Source organism: Poromitra crassiceps (genome assembly GCF_964638095.1).
Source record: "Poromitra crassiceps genome assembly, chromosome: 23".
Lineage (NCBI taxonomy): Eukaryota > Metazoa > Chordata > Actinopteri > Beryciformes > Melamphaidae > Poromitra > Poromitra crassiceps.
This window is the reverse complement of record NC_139639.1, coordinates 17,142,770-17,160,649: the sequence shown is the minus strand read 5'-3', so window position 1 is coordinate 17,160,649 and position 17,880 is coordinate 17,142,770. Positions and strand designations below refer to the sequence as shown.

At 45.8% G+C, this 17,880-nt stretch overlaps 1 protein-coding gene across 1 annotated transcript in view; it reads left to right on the top strand.

Annotated features, from left to right (window-relative positions):
• Positions 1 to 17,880, top strand: part of gpr158b (G protein-coupled receptor 158b) — a gene marked incomplete at both ends in the record, with an annotated part of 56,190 nt that overhangs the window by 8,259 nt on the left and 30,051 nt on the right. Inside the window, 2 exons of the mRNA XM_083659356.1 lie at positions 650 to 755; positions 16,595 to 16,697. Of these exons, the coding sequence (XP_083515482.1) occupies positions 650 to 755; positions 16,595 to 16,697 (209 nt within the window). The remainder of the gene's footprint in view (positions 1 to 649; positions 756 to 16,594; positions 16,698 to 17,880) is intronic.

Genomic DNA, 17,880 nt, shown 5'->3' with positions numbered 1-17,880 from the left:
TAGATGAGGGACAAGCACGTTAAATGAGGAAATGGCATTTCCTCATTCCTCACAACAAAGAGTTGATGGCGCGAGACGGCGGCGGCGCAGAGTGACATTTTTGACGTGCTGCACGTCACCTACGCCCAGCTGCGCCGAGAATACGCCCAGCTGCGGCGACCCCCTCGGCGCAGTCAGCGCTGTTGATTTCGCACGAGCATAATTTGCGCTTAAGTAGGAAAACTTGGAAGAAACCTTGAGGGGGCTGCATGCAAATCGAGACCCCCCCCCCCTCGGGAAGGCTGAGGGTGCAATAGGTGTGTGGGGGGGGGGGGGGGGGGCAATGCATTGACAGTCATAGGCAACAACAAAAATGTCAGGAGAGAGGGGGCTGGGGTCAGCACTAAAAGTTCATAATTGAGTGTCCAGGTGGGACCAACACTGATGACGAACAGCCAGGGCGTCAACGGTCACTGCCAGGTAGAACACTGCACAGGATCTAAACTACAATCAAACGACAGATTATGATGATGATTGTCTCTCTCTCTCCTCCTCCTTGTTTCTTCTTCTTCTTCTTCTTCTTCTTCTTCTCCTTCTCCTTCTCCTTCTTCTTCTTCTTCTTCTTCTCTTCTCCTCTGTCCCCTCTATCTCTCCTCGTCCTCTCTGTTAGGGGTGTGGTTCGTGTGGACGTCAACCTGCAGGATGTGGACATCGACCAGTGCTCCAACAGCGGCTGGTTCGCTGGGACCCACCGCTGTAACCTCACCAGTATGGAGGTGAGTCGCCTGTCCTCTCCCTTAAGCATCTCTGATTGTCTTCATCGTCGTCATCATAGTCGTCGTCATCATCATCAACTATGAGTCTGACGTATGGCCCTGAACCAACTCTAACCTGAAGATACTCCCTTCTTTATGTTTGTCTGTCCTGCATACTGCGAAGGTTGAAGGCCCCATGAAACGGCATCTTTACTTCCTTGTTGAGTGGTGAAATTCCATTCTACAACATTCCTTGATATCATCTATTTCCTGTTGAAACAGGATGTCGGGGCGGGACATAACGCAGTGCGGGACCATTCAAAAGTCTATAAACCAATGGAATATGAGTTGAGGAGAGAAAGGCAGTTTCATGTAATGGGGCAGGATTGTTCAAAAACCTGGTTAGAAATGTACGCCTAGAGGTCGCCATCCTTTCCAGGAATTCAAAGTAATGGGAGTTCTCTTTTTGAGGACTTCAAATGTAAAGCCGTCCATTCCTTCAGCCGCTGAGACAGGCTGAACATGAGAACTTCCACAGCACAGGATGTTTTAGAAACGAGGCATGCAAGCTATGTTCTCGTAAATTGCCTGAGAAGACTAAACCAGACAACACTCGGGTGTCTGTGGACCCTGCCATGCTATGCTACGCTATGCTACGCTCCCAATAATGCAGGCAGAGAGGCTGCGGCCTGACGTTCCTGCCCGAGCGTTCTGCAGGGCCCTCGTCGTCTGGGAAGATGGGGGTGATGGTGGCGGTGTGGGTGGGATGACGGTGGGGTGGTGGGTGTGTCTGTGCAAGCGCGTGTGGGTGTGTCTGGGCTTGCCGGCGCGTCTCCTCACCACCGCAGTTGCCGTGTCGGTGCCATGTCGGTTGGTTTTATCTGATGTATTGCAGCAAGCCTGCGGCTCCGGTGAGGAGAGGATCTGCTCAGGCCTGCATGGCATGTTGCTGAGGCCATAATGATCTATAATAAATGCCGTGTAATGGATTGCAGCGAGACGCGGTGAATAATTGACGGTGCTCTTTGTCTGTGTGCCTGCCTCTCCCGGCGTGTCCTGGGAAAACTACAGAAGGAGACATGGGAGGTCTCCGTGTAGCCCGTGATCCACTCTGCTGCTTCCCCTCCATTGTTCAGGAAAACTTCTCCCGGCAAAATGTGAATGGCGACGCTGAAATAGCTGTTGTGTCGTGTGAGTTTGGGGAGATATTTGTGCTCTTGTGCGCATCCATGCAGGAGAAAACATCTTTCTGTGATTGTGGACCCTTGCTGAGATATCTGCTGGCAGTGTGTATGCGGTGTGTGTGTGTGTGTGTGTGTGTGTGTGTGTGTGTGTGTGTGTGTGTGTGTGTGTGTGTGTTGTCCTATTGTCATCGTGCTGGGCAGACGCACATCTTAGGCGTCGAGGCCATTCCAATCTCCCCGTTTCCGACAACTTTGACAGGAACGTTACGAGAGGAGTTTTGACGGGAACATTATGACGGGACTTTGACATGAGGACCATCACAGATCTCACCGCTCTTTACAGTCTTCCAGACACTGATCGCTTTTTCCTTTTTGCTTCTTGTGCTGTTTCGTTGGCCCAGCAGGAGTCGACGATTCGAGTGCCAGCTCAAATCAGCTGCGTCATTTGTCTCTTTGCACTGTTTCAAATGTAGGAATTTAGAGAGAGAAACGGCCCAGAGTCAAAACTGTACATTTATTCATCGCTTAATGCGTCACGTCTGGGGGGAGAAGTGTTGAGCGATCTCATCCCTCTTGTCGTTCTAAGGATGATTTCATTGCTTAATAATTAAATTGAGGGTAGGAATGTCTTCCCTTGCAGTATTCATTGAAACAGTGTCTGTCCATTATGTTTGTATTGAGCTGTGTCTGTCTACTTGTTGAATAGAGGGCAGGTCAGCAGAGGCTTCCTCCCACGTTAGTTAGCATCCTCTGTCTCTCACTACCAGTTTAGTTTCATCTGCTGTGTGCAGGCCAGGGGTGTGTTTCATGACAGTTGGAGTTTAGCCAAGTGCACTTTTACCAAGATATATTTGACCTTATAGAGCCATGAAGCAAAAGCAACAACAACAACAACACAACAAAAACAAAACGGTTCAGTTGGGTTACGAGGCAAAAATGACTCCATGGCCTATTGACCTTTGACCTAGAAGGATGAGGCAAGGCATGTGGCTTTCTAGTCTTGACTGTATTGTAGCCTCTGTAATATTGCCAGTCTTTGTCAATCATATCACAAGTATAGAAAAAGAGGTGACAATCATGTCACAGTTACATAAGGGGAGGTGACAGTCACATCACAGTTATGTAAAAGGAAATGACACATACCGTACTTATATAAATGGAGGAGAATCTTACTAGGGATGGGCATTTCTAGCAAAAACACTATTCGAAATTCGCTGGCCAAATTCGAATTTAATTCGAATTTCGAAAAAAAAAAAAAAATGTAAAAAAAAAAAATTTTTTTTTTTTTTTTTTTTTTTTACATTTTTAATTTTTTTTACATTGACATTTTCGAAAATAAAAAACAGTTTTGACAATCATGAGTGGTTGTGGTTCATTAAATATTTAGTAGGCTCAGGTCTGAGTGCCAAAGGGGTGCCAAAGTCACCCCCTCTCCCTCTTCATGGGATTTCATCCGCCATTCATTTTTCCATAAACCTTGCTTAAAATGCTTATAGCGATTTGACTATACTTAGAATCAGGGGAGACAATGCAACATTTCACTCAAAAAAAATTTTTTTTTTTTTTTTTTTTTTTTTTTTTTTTTTCGAATTTCGAATTTCAATAATAAAAGTCGACCTTGATAATAACAACGATTATTCGAAAATTCGAAATTCGATGCCCATCCCTAAATCTTACACAATCATAAATAGGTGATAGCAGGTATGACAATAAGCTGTAGGTGAGTCATGGTTTGGATGGCCTTATGAAATGCTAATTTTCTATATTGAAATCAGTATAGCACATGAATAGTAGCCAACCAAAGTGGTTGCTAAGTGACACATCAGTAACAGTATTAGAGGTGATATTATTACCATTAACTCTTATGAATGTGTTGATTGTTGTTGTTTTTTACAATGGTTTCAAAAGTGACTCAGCCAATTAAAGCTGAGAGCCAGAATGCACTATGTTCCCATCCTAATTACAACTCTTATGATGAACAGAGAAGTAGTGAGCATTCTTGTTTTCTCCTGTTTTTAGGGTCCAATTACCAAAACTGCTACTGTTCTTAAGATTTTTCTTCTGCTTCTTCTTTTCTTTAAAAAAAAAAAGAATATGAAAAATGTGAAAAAATAGTTTTTTTTAATCCGTTTTATTTTATTGTTTTGGTCCAAGTGAAATGTGGATTGAGTTTGAGTTTGAAATTATTTTTATAAGCATTTTACAAAATGTAGGTGGGAAAATGAATGGGGGATGAAACCCCTTGGTTCGTATGCTGAACGTGGAAGAGGGCGTGACTTTGGCACTCTATTGATATTTTAATCTGTTATATTGGTCAGCTTCATGGACAAAACAGGTGGTGAACTTGAAACAATGACAAAGTTTGATTATGAGAGTTGTGATATGAGAGACAAACAATTAGAGATCATCAACAATACTCTAACTCGCCCTTGTTAGTAACTGAAAAAGACTGTCAATGAATAATTTATGTCAAGTGCCATCCCATTTTGTTTCAATGTTCGATAAATGTGGATGTATAAATGTATTTAGAGATGTTTTAAGGGTTTAAAAGAACAATTGGAATGATAAACGTCTCTCTCACTGTCTCTGTCTCTCTCTCTTTCACTCTATTGTCCAAATTATTCATCTCCCTTTTCTTCTTTTCTCTCATTAGTCATTGTGTGTCATTTCTCTTTCAATGCCTCAGCCCCTTCTTCTCTTTTCTCGCCTTTTCCCCCATTTCCTGCAATCAATAGCTGGCACCAGAGCCTTATATATAGAAGAGTCGCGACATCTCCATTCATTCCAACGGACCAGTTTTTTATTCTCAAGAGTTCCAGGAAGTAAGGTTCTGGATTAAGCAGTACTGTCGAGTTGCAGCAAAATGGACAGTTTGTATTGTACTTTGAAAGTGTGTTTTCTTTTTTAACCAATTGTACACTATCAGCTTTATTTTAGCATTCAAAAGTAGCGCGAGACCCCTTCCTGGCTGTTCATTGGCTAATGAGTCACGCATTTTGGTCCTCCGCTGACGCCACTCTCTCTCTAAATTGCTCTGGCTGGCACTATTGTTCACCCGATCTATGATCCATCTAGATGAATGACTAGATGAATGACTTCAAAACCGTCATCTAGTTTGATAGTTATTGAGAGTTGATTTGAGTTAATGAGTTATTAATTTGAGTTAGTGTGGACCAGTGATGTCACTGGTCCACACTTTAACACTCAATAACTGTCAAATTAAATGACAGACTTCAAAACAGTTTACAGTTTTCTGATATACTACTGATGTTCTAATGATACAAAGCTGGTTGAAAATGGGCAGAGTGTTCCTTTAACTCTTTCAGGTCCTTTACCTCACTCTAATTCCTCCACTTCTCTTATTCTAATCAAAGTGGGAAAACAATGCAGTCCAAAAACAATACAACAAATAAACTCATGATTTGGCTGCAGAAATGGTGCCGCAGAACACCACGCACAATGATTAAAAAAAAGGAAAGTAGAGAAATTTTTATTTTTTATTTTTATCGAGCACATTATATGATGAGTCGCAAATCTTTTTTTTTTTCATCACTTCAAAATCTCGCTAAATATGTTTTTTGGGGGAAATGGGCTGTGGAGAGTCTGTGTGAGGCTCACTGCTTCCCCTGTAGTGTACAACACAGCCTGAGGCTCCTCTCTCTCTCTTACAGTAGGTATTATCTCAACGCTTTCCCCTCTGATTGTCGCAGACAGTGATGTAGGCTAAATGCTTCAATCAAGTCTAGGTTAACATGTTTTATGATATGAGGTAACACTGTCTCCACTTCCCCCCAGTTCTACATCGTTTGTTCTGCGTATTACACAAGCCTGTGTCTTCATCTAAAAGTAAATTCTAAAAAAAAATCCCCAAACATGGCTGCCGTAGGCTATTATAGCTCGGTTCTCACCATTGCCAGCAATGTTAAAAAGCAAACTCTTATCACCCATAACTCAATCTGTGATCACTTATCTGTGTTTCAACATAATGTAGAATACAGTACAGGTGAGACTTTGACATTTTGAACTGTTAGTGCATTACTTTTCTTTACTTTGCAATTACCAGATAGTGGACTCCAGTCCCCCAGGCATCAGGTCTCAGCCTTGAAGCAAATCTGACATCGTGGCCAGGCTCGGTACTGCAAGTCACGTGACGCTCTGCGGACTGCGGCCCAAAAATACTTTTTCCTATCCACATACATGGGGAAAGAAGCAACTGTAAAACCCTACAAAGTACAAAACGACTCCATGAATTATCGAGTTTTAAACCATTGGGTAAATCTTTCTTCAGAGGTCACCGAGAGCCGTATACATTCAGGCGATGTCTCATCATAGACGACTGTATCTATAAAGCTGTATTTTCTGGGGTTCCATGAACGCACATCTAGGCCACGGGAGTGCTCTGTGCCCATTTATTCTACTTCCTTACGCTACGTTATGTCACCAAAATCTGTGACCACCGAAGTGTGACTGGTTTAGTACAGTGTCTGGTCACATATTCTGGCGTGGCGTCTCCTGTCAGAAATGGAGAAATATTTGATTATATTATATTCGCTGGTTGCTACTCCGCATGACCCGTGGGTAAGTAAACCAGGAAGAAAAACCTCTTCAAAAAGGCTTTGTGCGCTAGTCAGCAGCTTGCATTCAAATTAATGGGCAGCCATTTTCAATACTGTTTCCAGCTCTTTAGCCTACATCCATGCTGGACTCCCTATGGATTTGACACAGCATTTTGAAATCCTGCAGTGGCTGACTGTCACACAAACAAGATGTTGCAGGAATGAGGCATCATTTTCGAATGATCAAATTTGGAACAAAACCCTATGGGTTCTAGTGTCTGTCACTAGGGCGTCATTTGAGGCGTTGTGCTTTTACTCACTGCACTAGATCCGCTGGCTACCGTTGAACGACCAAACTAAAGAGATTTAGTGAAAACTGAGGCGGTGCTTGCCAGTTAATTGGCATTAGCACCCTTCTCTATCCCATGACTCATTAAGGTGAGACTTTGACATTTTGAAATGTAGCACATTAGCTACTTTTCTTCACCGGGAAATTACCAGATAGTGGGACTGAACAACACAGCCTATTTTTTTTAGCTTTGCTAGGGTTCCTCATTGAAGTGTAGTTAGCTGCAAGCTAATGATATAAACTTCATCTAGTGGCACACATTGTTTTTTTTTCACGAGGAACGCTAACAAAATGTCAACACCTTTAATAATGAGCGTTGGTTTTGAATCCACTGTACGAGGTTGTGCACCGTCCGCCCGGCTGCATGCCTAGGCTCTTCTCTTGGCCTTTCCCGCCCCCCCCTGCTCTGCCCAGATACAGCGAGGCTGCAGAGGAAGAAGGTAGGGTGTGTTTAAGTCACCATGAACCAAATACAAGCCTTCATGCATTATGGAGAGTCAGTCGTGGGGGAAGCATCTTACATAAGGAGCCACTGCTTATATACTTATAGGAGGACTTGAGGATGATCACAGTGGGTACTCTGTGACTCTGTGCATCTGTGTGGGTTTTCTTTTATATCCAAGGAAGCATCTGTGTGTGTGTGTGTGTGTGTGTGTGTGTGTGCACGTGTGTGTGTGTGTGTGTGTGTGTGTGTGTGTGTGTGTGTGTGTGTGTGTGTGTGTGTGTGCGTGCGCGCGCGTGTGTGTGTGTGTGTGTGTGTGTTTTTTCTCTCTGTGAAACGTGCTGTTGGAGATAAAGGGCTTCAAAGGGAGACTTGTGCTAATGAGTGTAAACTGCTGTGACAGGCAGCCATGGAAGGTTGCTGCCTCTCTCTCTCCATCCCTCTCCCTATCTCCCCCTTAGTACTCTCTCTCTCTCTCTCTCCCCTTAGTAGGGATGTCACGATACTATAATTTCTACTTCGATACCAATACCCGGGAAAATATCGATACTCGATACCATTTTCGATACCACGGGAAGGGGGGGGGGGGGGGGTATGACGACACATCTTAAGAATAAAGGCATAAAAATACCGTTAGACAGATGGACGGACAGACGCACACTTCTCCATAATCTAGGCCTGATAAAACTTTGAATTTAGACAGCAGATTAGCCCTGCTCTAGCCATCAGAACACGTTTAGCTTGTTGAAGCAACAGATACCCAATGATAGGAGGGAGAAATCAGTGATTTTTTATTAAAAGAAAGCACTGATGTTATCAAAACTGTTGCAAATGAGTAGGCTATTGTATCCGTTTCAATTCTTTTTTATTGATGCTTATCGATAATATCGATAACTGTTGCAGATGAGTATTGTATCCGTTTCAAATTTTCAGTATTGATACTTTCGATACTTTTGACAACCCTACCCCTTAGTACTCTCTATCTCTCTCTCCCCTTAGTACTCTATCTCTCTCTCTCCCCTTAGTACTCTCTATCTCTCCCCCCCCCTTATTACTCTCTCTCTCTCCCTCTTATTTCTCTCCAGCCTCTTCATCTTTGTTTGTTGATCTGTCATATCTGTCAGTGTGTTTTCCAGTCAATCTGCCCATCAGTCCTCTCTCTCTCTCTCTCTCTCTCTCTCTCTCTCTCTCTCTCTCTCTCTCTCTCTCTCTCTCTCTCTCTCTCTCTCTCTCTCTCTCTCTCTCTCTCTCTCTCTCTCTCTCTCTCTCTCTCTCTCTCTCTCCCTCCCTCCCTCCCTCTTCCCATCTCTCTCAATCTCCATCTTCCTGAAGCAAATTACCTCTTCAGAGGAGGGCAGAAAGAAGAAAGCAGAAATGATCCCTCCATCTGTCGATATTTAATTTTGTGCTTTTGGGCACTGCTCAAATGAAATTAGATTATATAATTTTGTTGTATGTGAGCACCTGCCAAGCACATAAAATCTTGAACTGACCTCGCCATGAGTATGAATAGCAGCATGCAAACTGGGAGGATCCAGTCACAAACGCAGATTCTTTTTCTACGTCTTTATGTTGATATCCTGCAGCAGCACCCTCCTTGGCATAAAAGGGGAGCCTTTTAAGTGATAGCTTTGAAGCTTCTTCCAACACCCACATGCATGCACGCACACGCACACACACACACACACACACACACACACACACACACACACACAGACACACACACACACACACACACACACACACACACACACACACACACACACACACACACACACTGAAAGATGTCCACGCCTGTAGTAGATTTGCTTTTATACAGACATGGCATGCATAATTTTGATAAAGAAAATGTACAGTGCTGTTTGAAAAATGTAGCGCTGTTCATCTGGCTTGTCCCAATCAGTTATTTCCGGCTTGAACTCAGTGGCATACTGCAGCTATACAGAGATGTGCAGGTTCCGCTCATCTGAAAAATTCATCACCACAAGATGTGTGGCTCCTCTCTGCCCCGCTGCAAAAACTTGGTTCGCTCCGCAGTCTCAATCTGGGGGGGGGGGAGTATGTCATAATGTCATGTCAGCACACATGCGCGCACGCACGCACGCACGCACACACACGCACACACACACACACACACACACACACACACACACACACACACACACACACACACACACACACTTCTTATGGTATCTCTGGCAGGTAAAAATAGGTTAGTGGAGGAGCAGGTGAGACAGAAGGTAAGCTGTTCTGTCCTCCTCTCACTCTCTTCTCTCTGTTTAGCTGCCAGAGGCTTCTCCTCTCTCCTGGGGGAGCTTCAGCACTACAGCTGAAGCAGGAGTGAAGTGTTGAAGGCTCAGGGCTTCAGGGGAATGTGTATTATGTAAGCTTTTATTTTGCCATTATCAAAGAGACCGCTCGCTAAAGAATACAAGAGTGTATTCAAGGCTCCATTTGAAAAGCCACATTTTCAAAACCAAGGTAAATATACTCTCTCTCAGTATAATGAGGACAGCCGTGTTCTGTAATAGCCAGTTAGAATGGAAGAGGGCTTCTTGGTAGCTATACTCTTGGTAGCTATACGTCTTTGGGGGCTGCGGGGAATTTAGAGTAACCGAGCGTGACTGCAGCAAGTTAACATTGTGAATTAACATACAGTAAAGCCTACAGCAGTAACACTGGCAGGGTTGAGGGCTTTCCTTCACAATGGGCCCACCACGTCGCCCACCCATGCAAAAAATCTCTGCACTTATGGCACTTTAAGGCCCGCGCTGGGAATAAAAGCCTCCACCAAATACTGCATGTGAAAATTCATGTTCATCGCTCCATTGCTTTAGTAGACCTGCAATGTTCTAGACATGGAAGGTACAATACAGTACAGAGGGACAAGAAGGCTTTTGAGGACCGAGGCATGTCCAAATGATCAAATGAGGGACAGTGTGGATGGACACAGTATTCACCTTATGTAGCCCCGCCCACTCGACCCAGTTGTGTTATGACTTCCTGTTCAAAACACCGTCTGTTTGACCTGCTCACTAGTGCTGTACTGTCACAGGAAGTGTAAACACTGAAGTAACTGGCTGAGCCCTGTGTTGGAACATAAGGTGAATAGGAACACACTGTTACCTGCAGCTGAAGGCAGGCACTGATCTGATGGAAGTAGATCAGCTGTTTTCAGTCAAATCATAGGGATTAAAAAAAAATCTTCTGATTTCCTGCCCATTTTTTCCCCAATTGTCCCACTGATGCCCCGGTCGCTGCCCCACACTCTGCCGATCTGGGGAGAGCTGTAGACACACACATGCAGTTTCTAGCTGCTTCTTTTCACCAGACAGCGGAGAGCTCCACCGGCAGGACGTAGCACGTGGGAAGATATTCCAAGCTATTCCCACCAGTTGCCTTCCACCCCGAACAGGCGCCCCGACCGACCATTCTGGGGTCCCACCCGCAGACACAGCCAATCGCGCCTGTAGGGACGCCCGACCAAGCCGGAGGTAACACGGGGGGCGCGAACCTGCGACCCTCGTGTTAGGGATTCCATTTCTAAACCATCCTTAATATGAAAATCACAAGGGGGCATGGTGGTGCAGTGGTAAGCGCTGTCGCCTCACAGCTAGAAGGTCCTGCGTTCGATTCCCACCTGGGACGCTGTGGGCGCTGAAGGAGTGCGTGCCCGTCTGCATGTCCTCGAGTGCCCGCCGCTCGGGTGGGGTCGTCAAAAGGGCCTTTCTGTGTGGAGTTTGCATGTTCTCCCCATGCCTCCTGGGGGTTTCCTTCATATAGGAACCCCTTCACCAAAACATGCAATATCCTGGTTGCTGATGTGGTGCCTCCTCTGGTTGTTAGGGGCGCCTGTTCGGAGGGAGGGGAACTCGTTGGAATAGCGTAATCCTCCCACGTGCTATGTCTTACCGGTGAAGCTTCCCCTGTCAGGTGAAATGAAGCGGCTGGCTACTGCCCATGTCTCGGAGGAAGCATGGAGCCAGTTTCGGCTCTCCCCAGATTGGCAGAGGGTGGAGCAGCAACCAGGATAAATAAATTTAAATTAGCACTAACAGGGGATAAAAATAGGATAAAAAAATCGGGGGGGAAATATATAAAAAAAATATATATATGAAAATCACACAAAACAGAGGAAGCTTGGCGGTGTTGTTGACTTGCAGTGGGAATTATCTAGTTTAGACTCAAACTTCACCAAACTTTGCTGATGACAGTTTTCAGTGGAAAATGTTTTGGAAACCCCCGGGATGACAAAAAGTTATCGATCTGAATTTCAATAAGTCTTAACCGCCGGGCCACTTCATGAATAACAAGTAGTGCACAAGCGAGAGGAAAACAGCCCGTTGTGGAGTTTGAGAAAACCATGAATCTGTATTCAGCTCTTATTTGCCCCTTTAGCCTCCTCCTGTGTCTCCTCAGCCTTCATGCAAAGACCGATCATGGAGGAGAATGTTAATACCTGCTTCTAGGAAAAGCTTTCACACTAGAGACTTCCAATTAGCACCTCTAACAACAGTGGGCCATTATATTGTGATCAAGTGGAAACGCCACCCTGTCTAGACACATTCATATGAGGAAAGGAAGCGCTGCTAATAATATAACCAATAAAAGCACTTAAAAAAAGAAGAAGCAGATTTTCTCATGTTTTGTTTGAGCTCACCAAAGCTTTAATCCGACTAAAGATGCATGGAAGCATGAGGGCGTAGGAGAGAGGAGGAGGACAAGGACATAATGCCAGGATGGAGGAGCGAGGGAGGGAGTTCTGGAGAGATAAGATGCGAGAGAGAGAGCATCGGGGACGACTCCTCCACAGAGAAACACCATTCACTCTCTATGTAATCTGTTGCCTGCAGCTCGGTGGCTGCCGCAACAATAACGCCAGAGGCCGTCAACCTTACAGCGGAAGTCAGGTCTTAATTAGCTCAGGTCTCCCAGACGTGGACCCATCCCACCAACCCCCCCACCCCTCCCCCAACACCCACCGCCCCACCCGCCCCCTTACCCACCCGGTCGCCTTTGTGAGAAATTGAAAGGTTCGTCTCGTAACCCTTAAAATGCAAAGCGGGTATAATTGCATTGAAAACCTTTCAGAATGCCCCCCGCAGTCAGGCGACGACGGCGACGTTTTTCAACTCGAGAATTTGTCAGCCTCTACTTTCAGGGAGATTCACTAGTATGTGCTCAGCTCGCACATGGGTTGCGTGAGAAAATACGATAACAGCCAAATCACAGTGGCCCCCTGTTACAATCTGTCACCTCCGTTTCCCTCGGATGACTTCCTCGGCGGAGCGGACGTGAAAAGAAAAAGACGGAAGCGGAAAGTGACAAGAGACGAGAGCGACATGGATGCTCGGCCGCCCAGTGGGACGCGGGCCACGCGGCGCTGCAGCGGCGGGGAGCCACCCAATCAATAACCGGCTGCAATCTCTCACTTTTCATCTCATAAATTGATGGAGAAATTCCAGACAGACTTGAGCCCAAGGCCTCCTCTCTCCACAGACGTCTTGTGAAGCGGGGCAGCTCAGGCAGACTCACCCAGGGGACCCCCGTGATTGTAATGCTTTTAGTGGTTAATGCTTTCAGTGTCGGCTATTTATAGATCTCTGAGGGACGCAGAGTGCTCTCTCTCTCTCCCTCCCTTCCTTCTCTTGGTGTCTTGTTTACAGCTTTTCGTCAAATAGCTAGTCTGAGGAGACCGAAGCAGTTAACGCTGGCTACACAGACCAAATAGGGTAGAGTCTCCTATTCGAAAGTTACAGATAATACAGTTTGGCCACGTCACGTCCTCAGAGGGACTGCGTGATGTGAAGCGGCACCGCTGCGGCTCTGGGAAACCCCTGGTCTCGCGCTAACTGCTTCTGGCTAAAAAAAAAACAAGATGGGGACGATCAAAACGCCAAACTCCAGGCTTCAAAACTACGTCCATATTTTTATACGGTCTATGCACACGCTTCACATCCGTCGCTTTTTTAACCTTCTATTTTTTTGTGCAATTCAAGGGTGTTCATGCTTTCAAGGAGCCATGTGAGAGCATGTCTGAGTGAGGTTTCTATAATTGTATGTACCGTATTTTTATTTTTTATTTTTTTTTACTTTTTATTGACAGATTATTATCAATACATACTTGCATTGATATGTACTGCCATAGTTTTTTTTAGAGAAATAAAAGAAAAGACAAAACCTACTTCTTCTTTTCTTTAGTTCCCTGTGTGACACATATCTCCTGTGTCAGTCCCCTGTGTGACACACTTATCTCCTGTGTCTGTCCCCTGTGTGACACACGTATCTCCTGTGTCTGTCCCCTGTGTGACACACGTATCTCCTGTGTCTGTCCCCTGTGTGACACACGTATCTCCTGTGTCTGTCCCCTGTGTGACACACGTATCTCCTGTGTCTGTCCCCTGTGTGACACACGTATCTCCTGTGTCTGTCCCCTGTGTGACACACGTATCTCCTGTGTCTGTCCCCTGTGTGACACACGTATCTCCTGTGTCAGTCCCCTGTGTGACACACATATCTCCTGTGTCTGTCCCCTGTGTGACACGCTCCTGTGTCAGTCCCCTGTGTGACATGCTCCTGTGTCTGTCCCCTGTGTGACACACTCCTGTGTCTGTCCCCTGTGTGACACACTCCTGTGTCTGTCCCCTGTGTGACACACTCCTGTGTCTGTCCCCTGTGTGACACACTCCTGTGTCTGTCCCCTGTGTGACATGCTCCTGTGTCTGTCCCCTGTGTGACATGCTCCTGTGTCTGTCCCCTGGACAAGAGGCATTCCATGAGTGCCGATATGCAGTATAACAGCAGGGGACGCTCATTGTGTGCATGTATCACTCTACAATCTACACAGGTGTTCTAATGCAACCTTGATTAGGCTGCGTTCACAGTGTTTTCTGAGCTCACATAGTAGCAACAGCAATATGCATATGGATACACTCTATTCACTGTGTGCTGTAAAAGAAATTAACAATCCCTTTTAGGAGCATCTGCATCTGCTCGGGTGGCACAGGCAGGTCTAATAAATGCGACAATTCTAAAGCACAGAGTTCAGTAAAGTCCCAAAATAAGCACCATATTTCATCCATGCCCACCTCAGTGTCCCTGGGTATGTCTTATCATAACGAGTCTCCACTTCCTTCCAGTAAGCAGAAAATAAGTTCATAATAAACGCTGGTGGTAGATGTTTGTGTTTGGTGTGTGTGTGTGTGTGTGTGTGTGTGTGTGTGTGTGTGTGTGTGTGTGTGTGTGTGTGTGTGTGTGTGTGTTTGTGTGTGTGTGTTTGTGTGTGTGCGCATGTGTGTATGCGCGTGCGCGTGCGTGCGTGTGTGTGTGTGTGTGTGTGTGTGTGTGTGCGCGCGTGCGTGCGTGCGTGCAGGTTGGTTGTGGTCTGGCAGCTGCTCTATTTGCCAATGCCCCCTGTTCCTGGCAGGGAGTACGGTAGCTTATATACATTTATATTCTGTTCGTGTGTGCTCCCCCTCTCTCTCTCTCTCTCTCCCCCTCTCTCTCTCTCCCTCCGCCTCTGTCCCTCATTTTTTCCCGCTGCTCAGCAGATGCAGAGCAGAGCCTGCACTCTGTTGTCCCGGCCCTGGGGGACGCTTGAGTCCTCGCCACCTGCTCCTCGAGTCAGAGAGGTAGAAACATCCTGGCCCAGACCCAGATTCCTTTTGGCTTGCAGCAGGGCAACGGAAAAGGGTGGAAAAAAAGTAGGAGGAAATGTGGGCTTGAACTCAAATCAGAACCCTTTCCTGTTTTGTAGAATGTCAGACTTTGCGCTGACAGCAGTGGAGCCAAGGATCTGTGCTTCACATGTTGGCTCAAATGGCAGCGGGAGCCGAGAGGTAACTCTTTGAGAGGATGTGAACTTACCCACAGGATGCCCATACTCTTTAGTTTTGAGCGCCACTTCCTGTGGGTGGAGAAGTGTCCCCAAGACACCAGAATTTCATTTGGGCAAATAGGACCAATATATGGCATCTCAATGAGTAGGGATGGGCTGCCCCGTGAGGTTAGGAGTGTACTGCAACAGATATAAATGTTGCATGTGACAGCGGGCTGCAGGTGGGAGGCAGAGCTTCAGGGAATCTGATGGGAGACGGGGGGCATTTTGCGCTCCAGATCAGCTTGTTATCTGGTTGCAGCAGAGGCTCATGTTGGGAACGTCATGGTCTGTTTCTGCTGTGACAAACATCTCACTTATCCTCATTGATGCAAATCCAGAAACAAAAGCGATCTCATCCCACCTTTATCTTTGCCCTTGGTTTGGAACGGCATCAGCAAGATGAAAACATTTTCAGTGGCTGTGATCGATTTAAATTCATAAAGTATAAAAACACTCAAGTATAAAAACACAGCAGCTAATAAAATAAAGATCCCAGAGGCCATATAATGTTTGTACTGTAAGCATGCATTGTAATGCACTATTGATGAACATTCATGTCAAATTTATTTTAGTTCTATTTTTGACACAGTGTGTGTGTGTGCGTGCACATGTGTGCATGCGCATGTTTGTGCACGCGCACACAGGCGCGCGCGTGTGTGTGTGTGCCTGAGTGTGCTTCACTCCAGATGGCCGCTGAGCCCATCCAGCTCCCACAGTTATCAGTGCACGCCGGAATTATGCAGGCATGTTTAAATTTCCGCAAACTTAATGCTTAATTTAGATATTAATTAGTTTCTCCGTTACTTTGGCAAAGCCCCCATGATTTCCCCTGACGCCAGGCGTGTTTTCAACTGGGATGTTTGCGTCCCCCTGCACAAGAACATGTAGACGACTCAGCGGGGTCGAGACAAGATCATTTACGGATCCAAAATGTGTGTGTGTGTGTGTGTGTGTGTGTGTGTGTGTGTGTGTGTGTGTGTGTGTGTGTGTGTGTGTGTGTGTGTCTGAAAAGGGAACATTTGTAGGCATTGTCACGATTCTGTTTTCTATTTCAATTCTCGAAATGTTCATTTCAATGATAGGTGTAGGCAAAAATCGTGCTTTGCAAATAATGCAGAATTTCTCATTTAGAAATCCCTAATACCAGGAACTTTTCATGATTTCACTCCCACTTAGTTTGGGTCTTCAAGAAGCACAAATAGCTTTATATTGAATCCCCATCTTCCCATCCCCATCACTGTTGTCCCGTGCTGTTACTGTACCACCTCTATTATGATCTTATGAAAAGAAGTGACTTTTTGATAACCACCGTCTCTGTGTGTGTGTGTGTGTGTGTGTGTGTGTGTGTGTGTGTGTGTGTGTGTGTGTGTGTGTGTGTGTGCGTGTGTGTGTGTGTGTGTGTGTGTGTGTGTGTGTGTGTGTGTGTGTCTCTCTCATCTCCTTCTCTCAGTGCACGCCCATCCTTGGCCATGGATTCGTATTGGACAAGTACAGGTGCCAGTGCAGGAGAGGCTTCTACCACCCCGGCCGAGTGGCACTCAATGGCTTTACAAGTAGGTTCCAAATCTGTGTGTGATGTAAAACTGTGCCATGTTGTCATTCGACTTTTGTTCTGGGTGTTGAACGGCTTTCCCATGGGGCATGCGTTGCGGGGTCACGACAGTTGAAGCTGGAGGTCGTTGGGCTACTCTTGCTCAGCAAACTTCTACTCTATTGCTGCTATTCTGAGCTCTGGTGGGAGGCTTCCAGTCAGCCACAGGTGACGTCTGATTCATAGACCTGTTGGATTCAGTGGGCTGTGTAGAAGACGCCTCAGTGGAAAGAACTTCAAATAATAGTCATAAAAGCGATATCGTCTGTCCCAGAGATCTGGTTATCACTCTCTTTCTTGACAGACTGAATAACATAGCAATCGTATTTTAAACAGCAGATGGCTGTGGCAGTGGATTCACACAATAAAGCAGCTAATGCCTTTGTTGTTGTTGTTGTTGTTTGTGAGCGGGTGTTATTATTTTTGCCGAATCCAAAATTACAAAGTCCTTTTCTCGACTAATGTTCGTCCCTTGATCGTCGTGTTATTCAAGTCGATCCTCACCTTTGCTTTCCTGCTGCTGTTTTGGAGTTGAAAGTCTCGGCTCCGACAGCTCGACTGAGAGCGCCGTGGTGCCCCCGGACCTGGATGAGAGGGAGGTAATCAAGACTGTCATCTCGCACTCCAACAATCCCGCGCACACCCCGGGGGGGCGACCATGTGCTGAGCGGGAGCTTTATTGTCATGCAGTGTGTGATGAGGCCGCGAGTCAAATGGCTTCAGCCTGCGGAGAGAGTCATCTTCAAAAAGCCCATACAGCCCCATCATTAAGAATCTGATTGGATTCCTGCAAACTGTTATTCCTCGCGCATCCCCCATGAAAACAAAGTGGCGGGGCTGAGATTTCACATTGTTCCCTAGCAACAGGCCAAAGAGGGCAGATATCAGGGGAGCGAAAGTATCCCGAGTGAGAAACAGTAAAAACCTGTGATAATAAATGAAGAAAGTATTTAGAGGTACCAACTTGATGAAACATGACATTTTAATTGTAGCCTATGTTAGCCGCTTTCGTAGCTGAGCGCTCAGAGAAGGATTGTCTTGACAGTTGTGACAACAACGCCTTAATTAGCGAGGCTCCCTAAGCACTGAGAAATCTGGAGGGATGTCAACCAATCAAGCAATTTTATATTTATATAGCGCCAAAT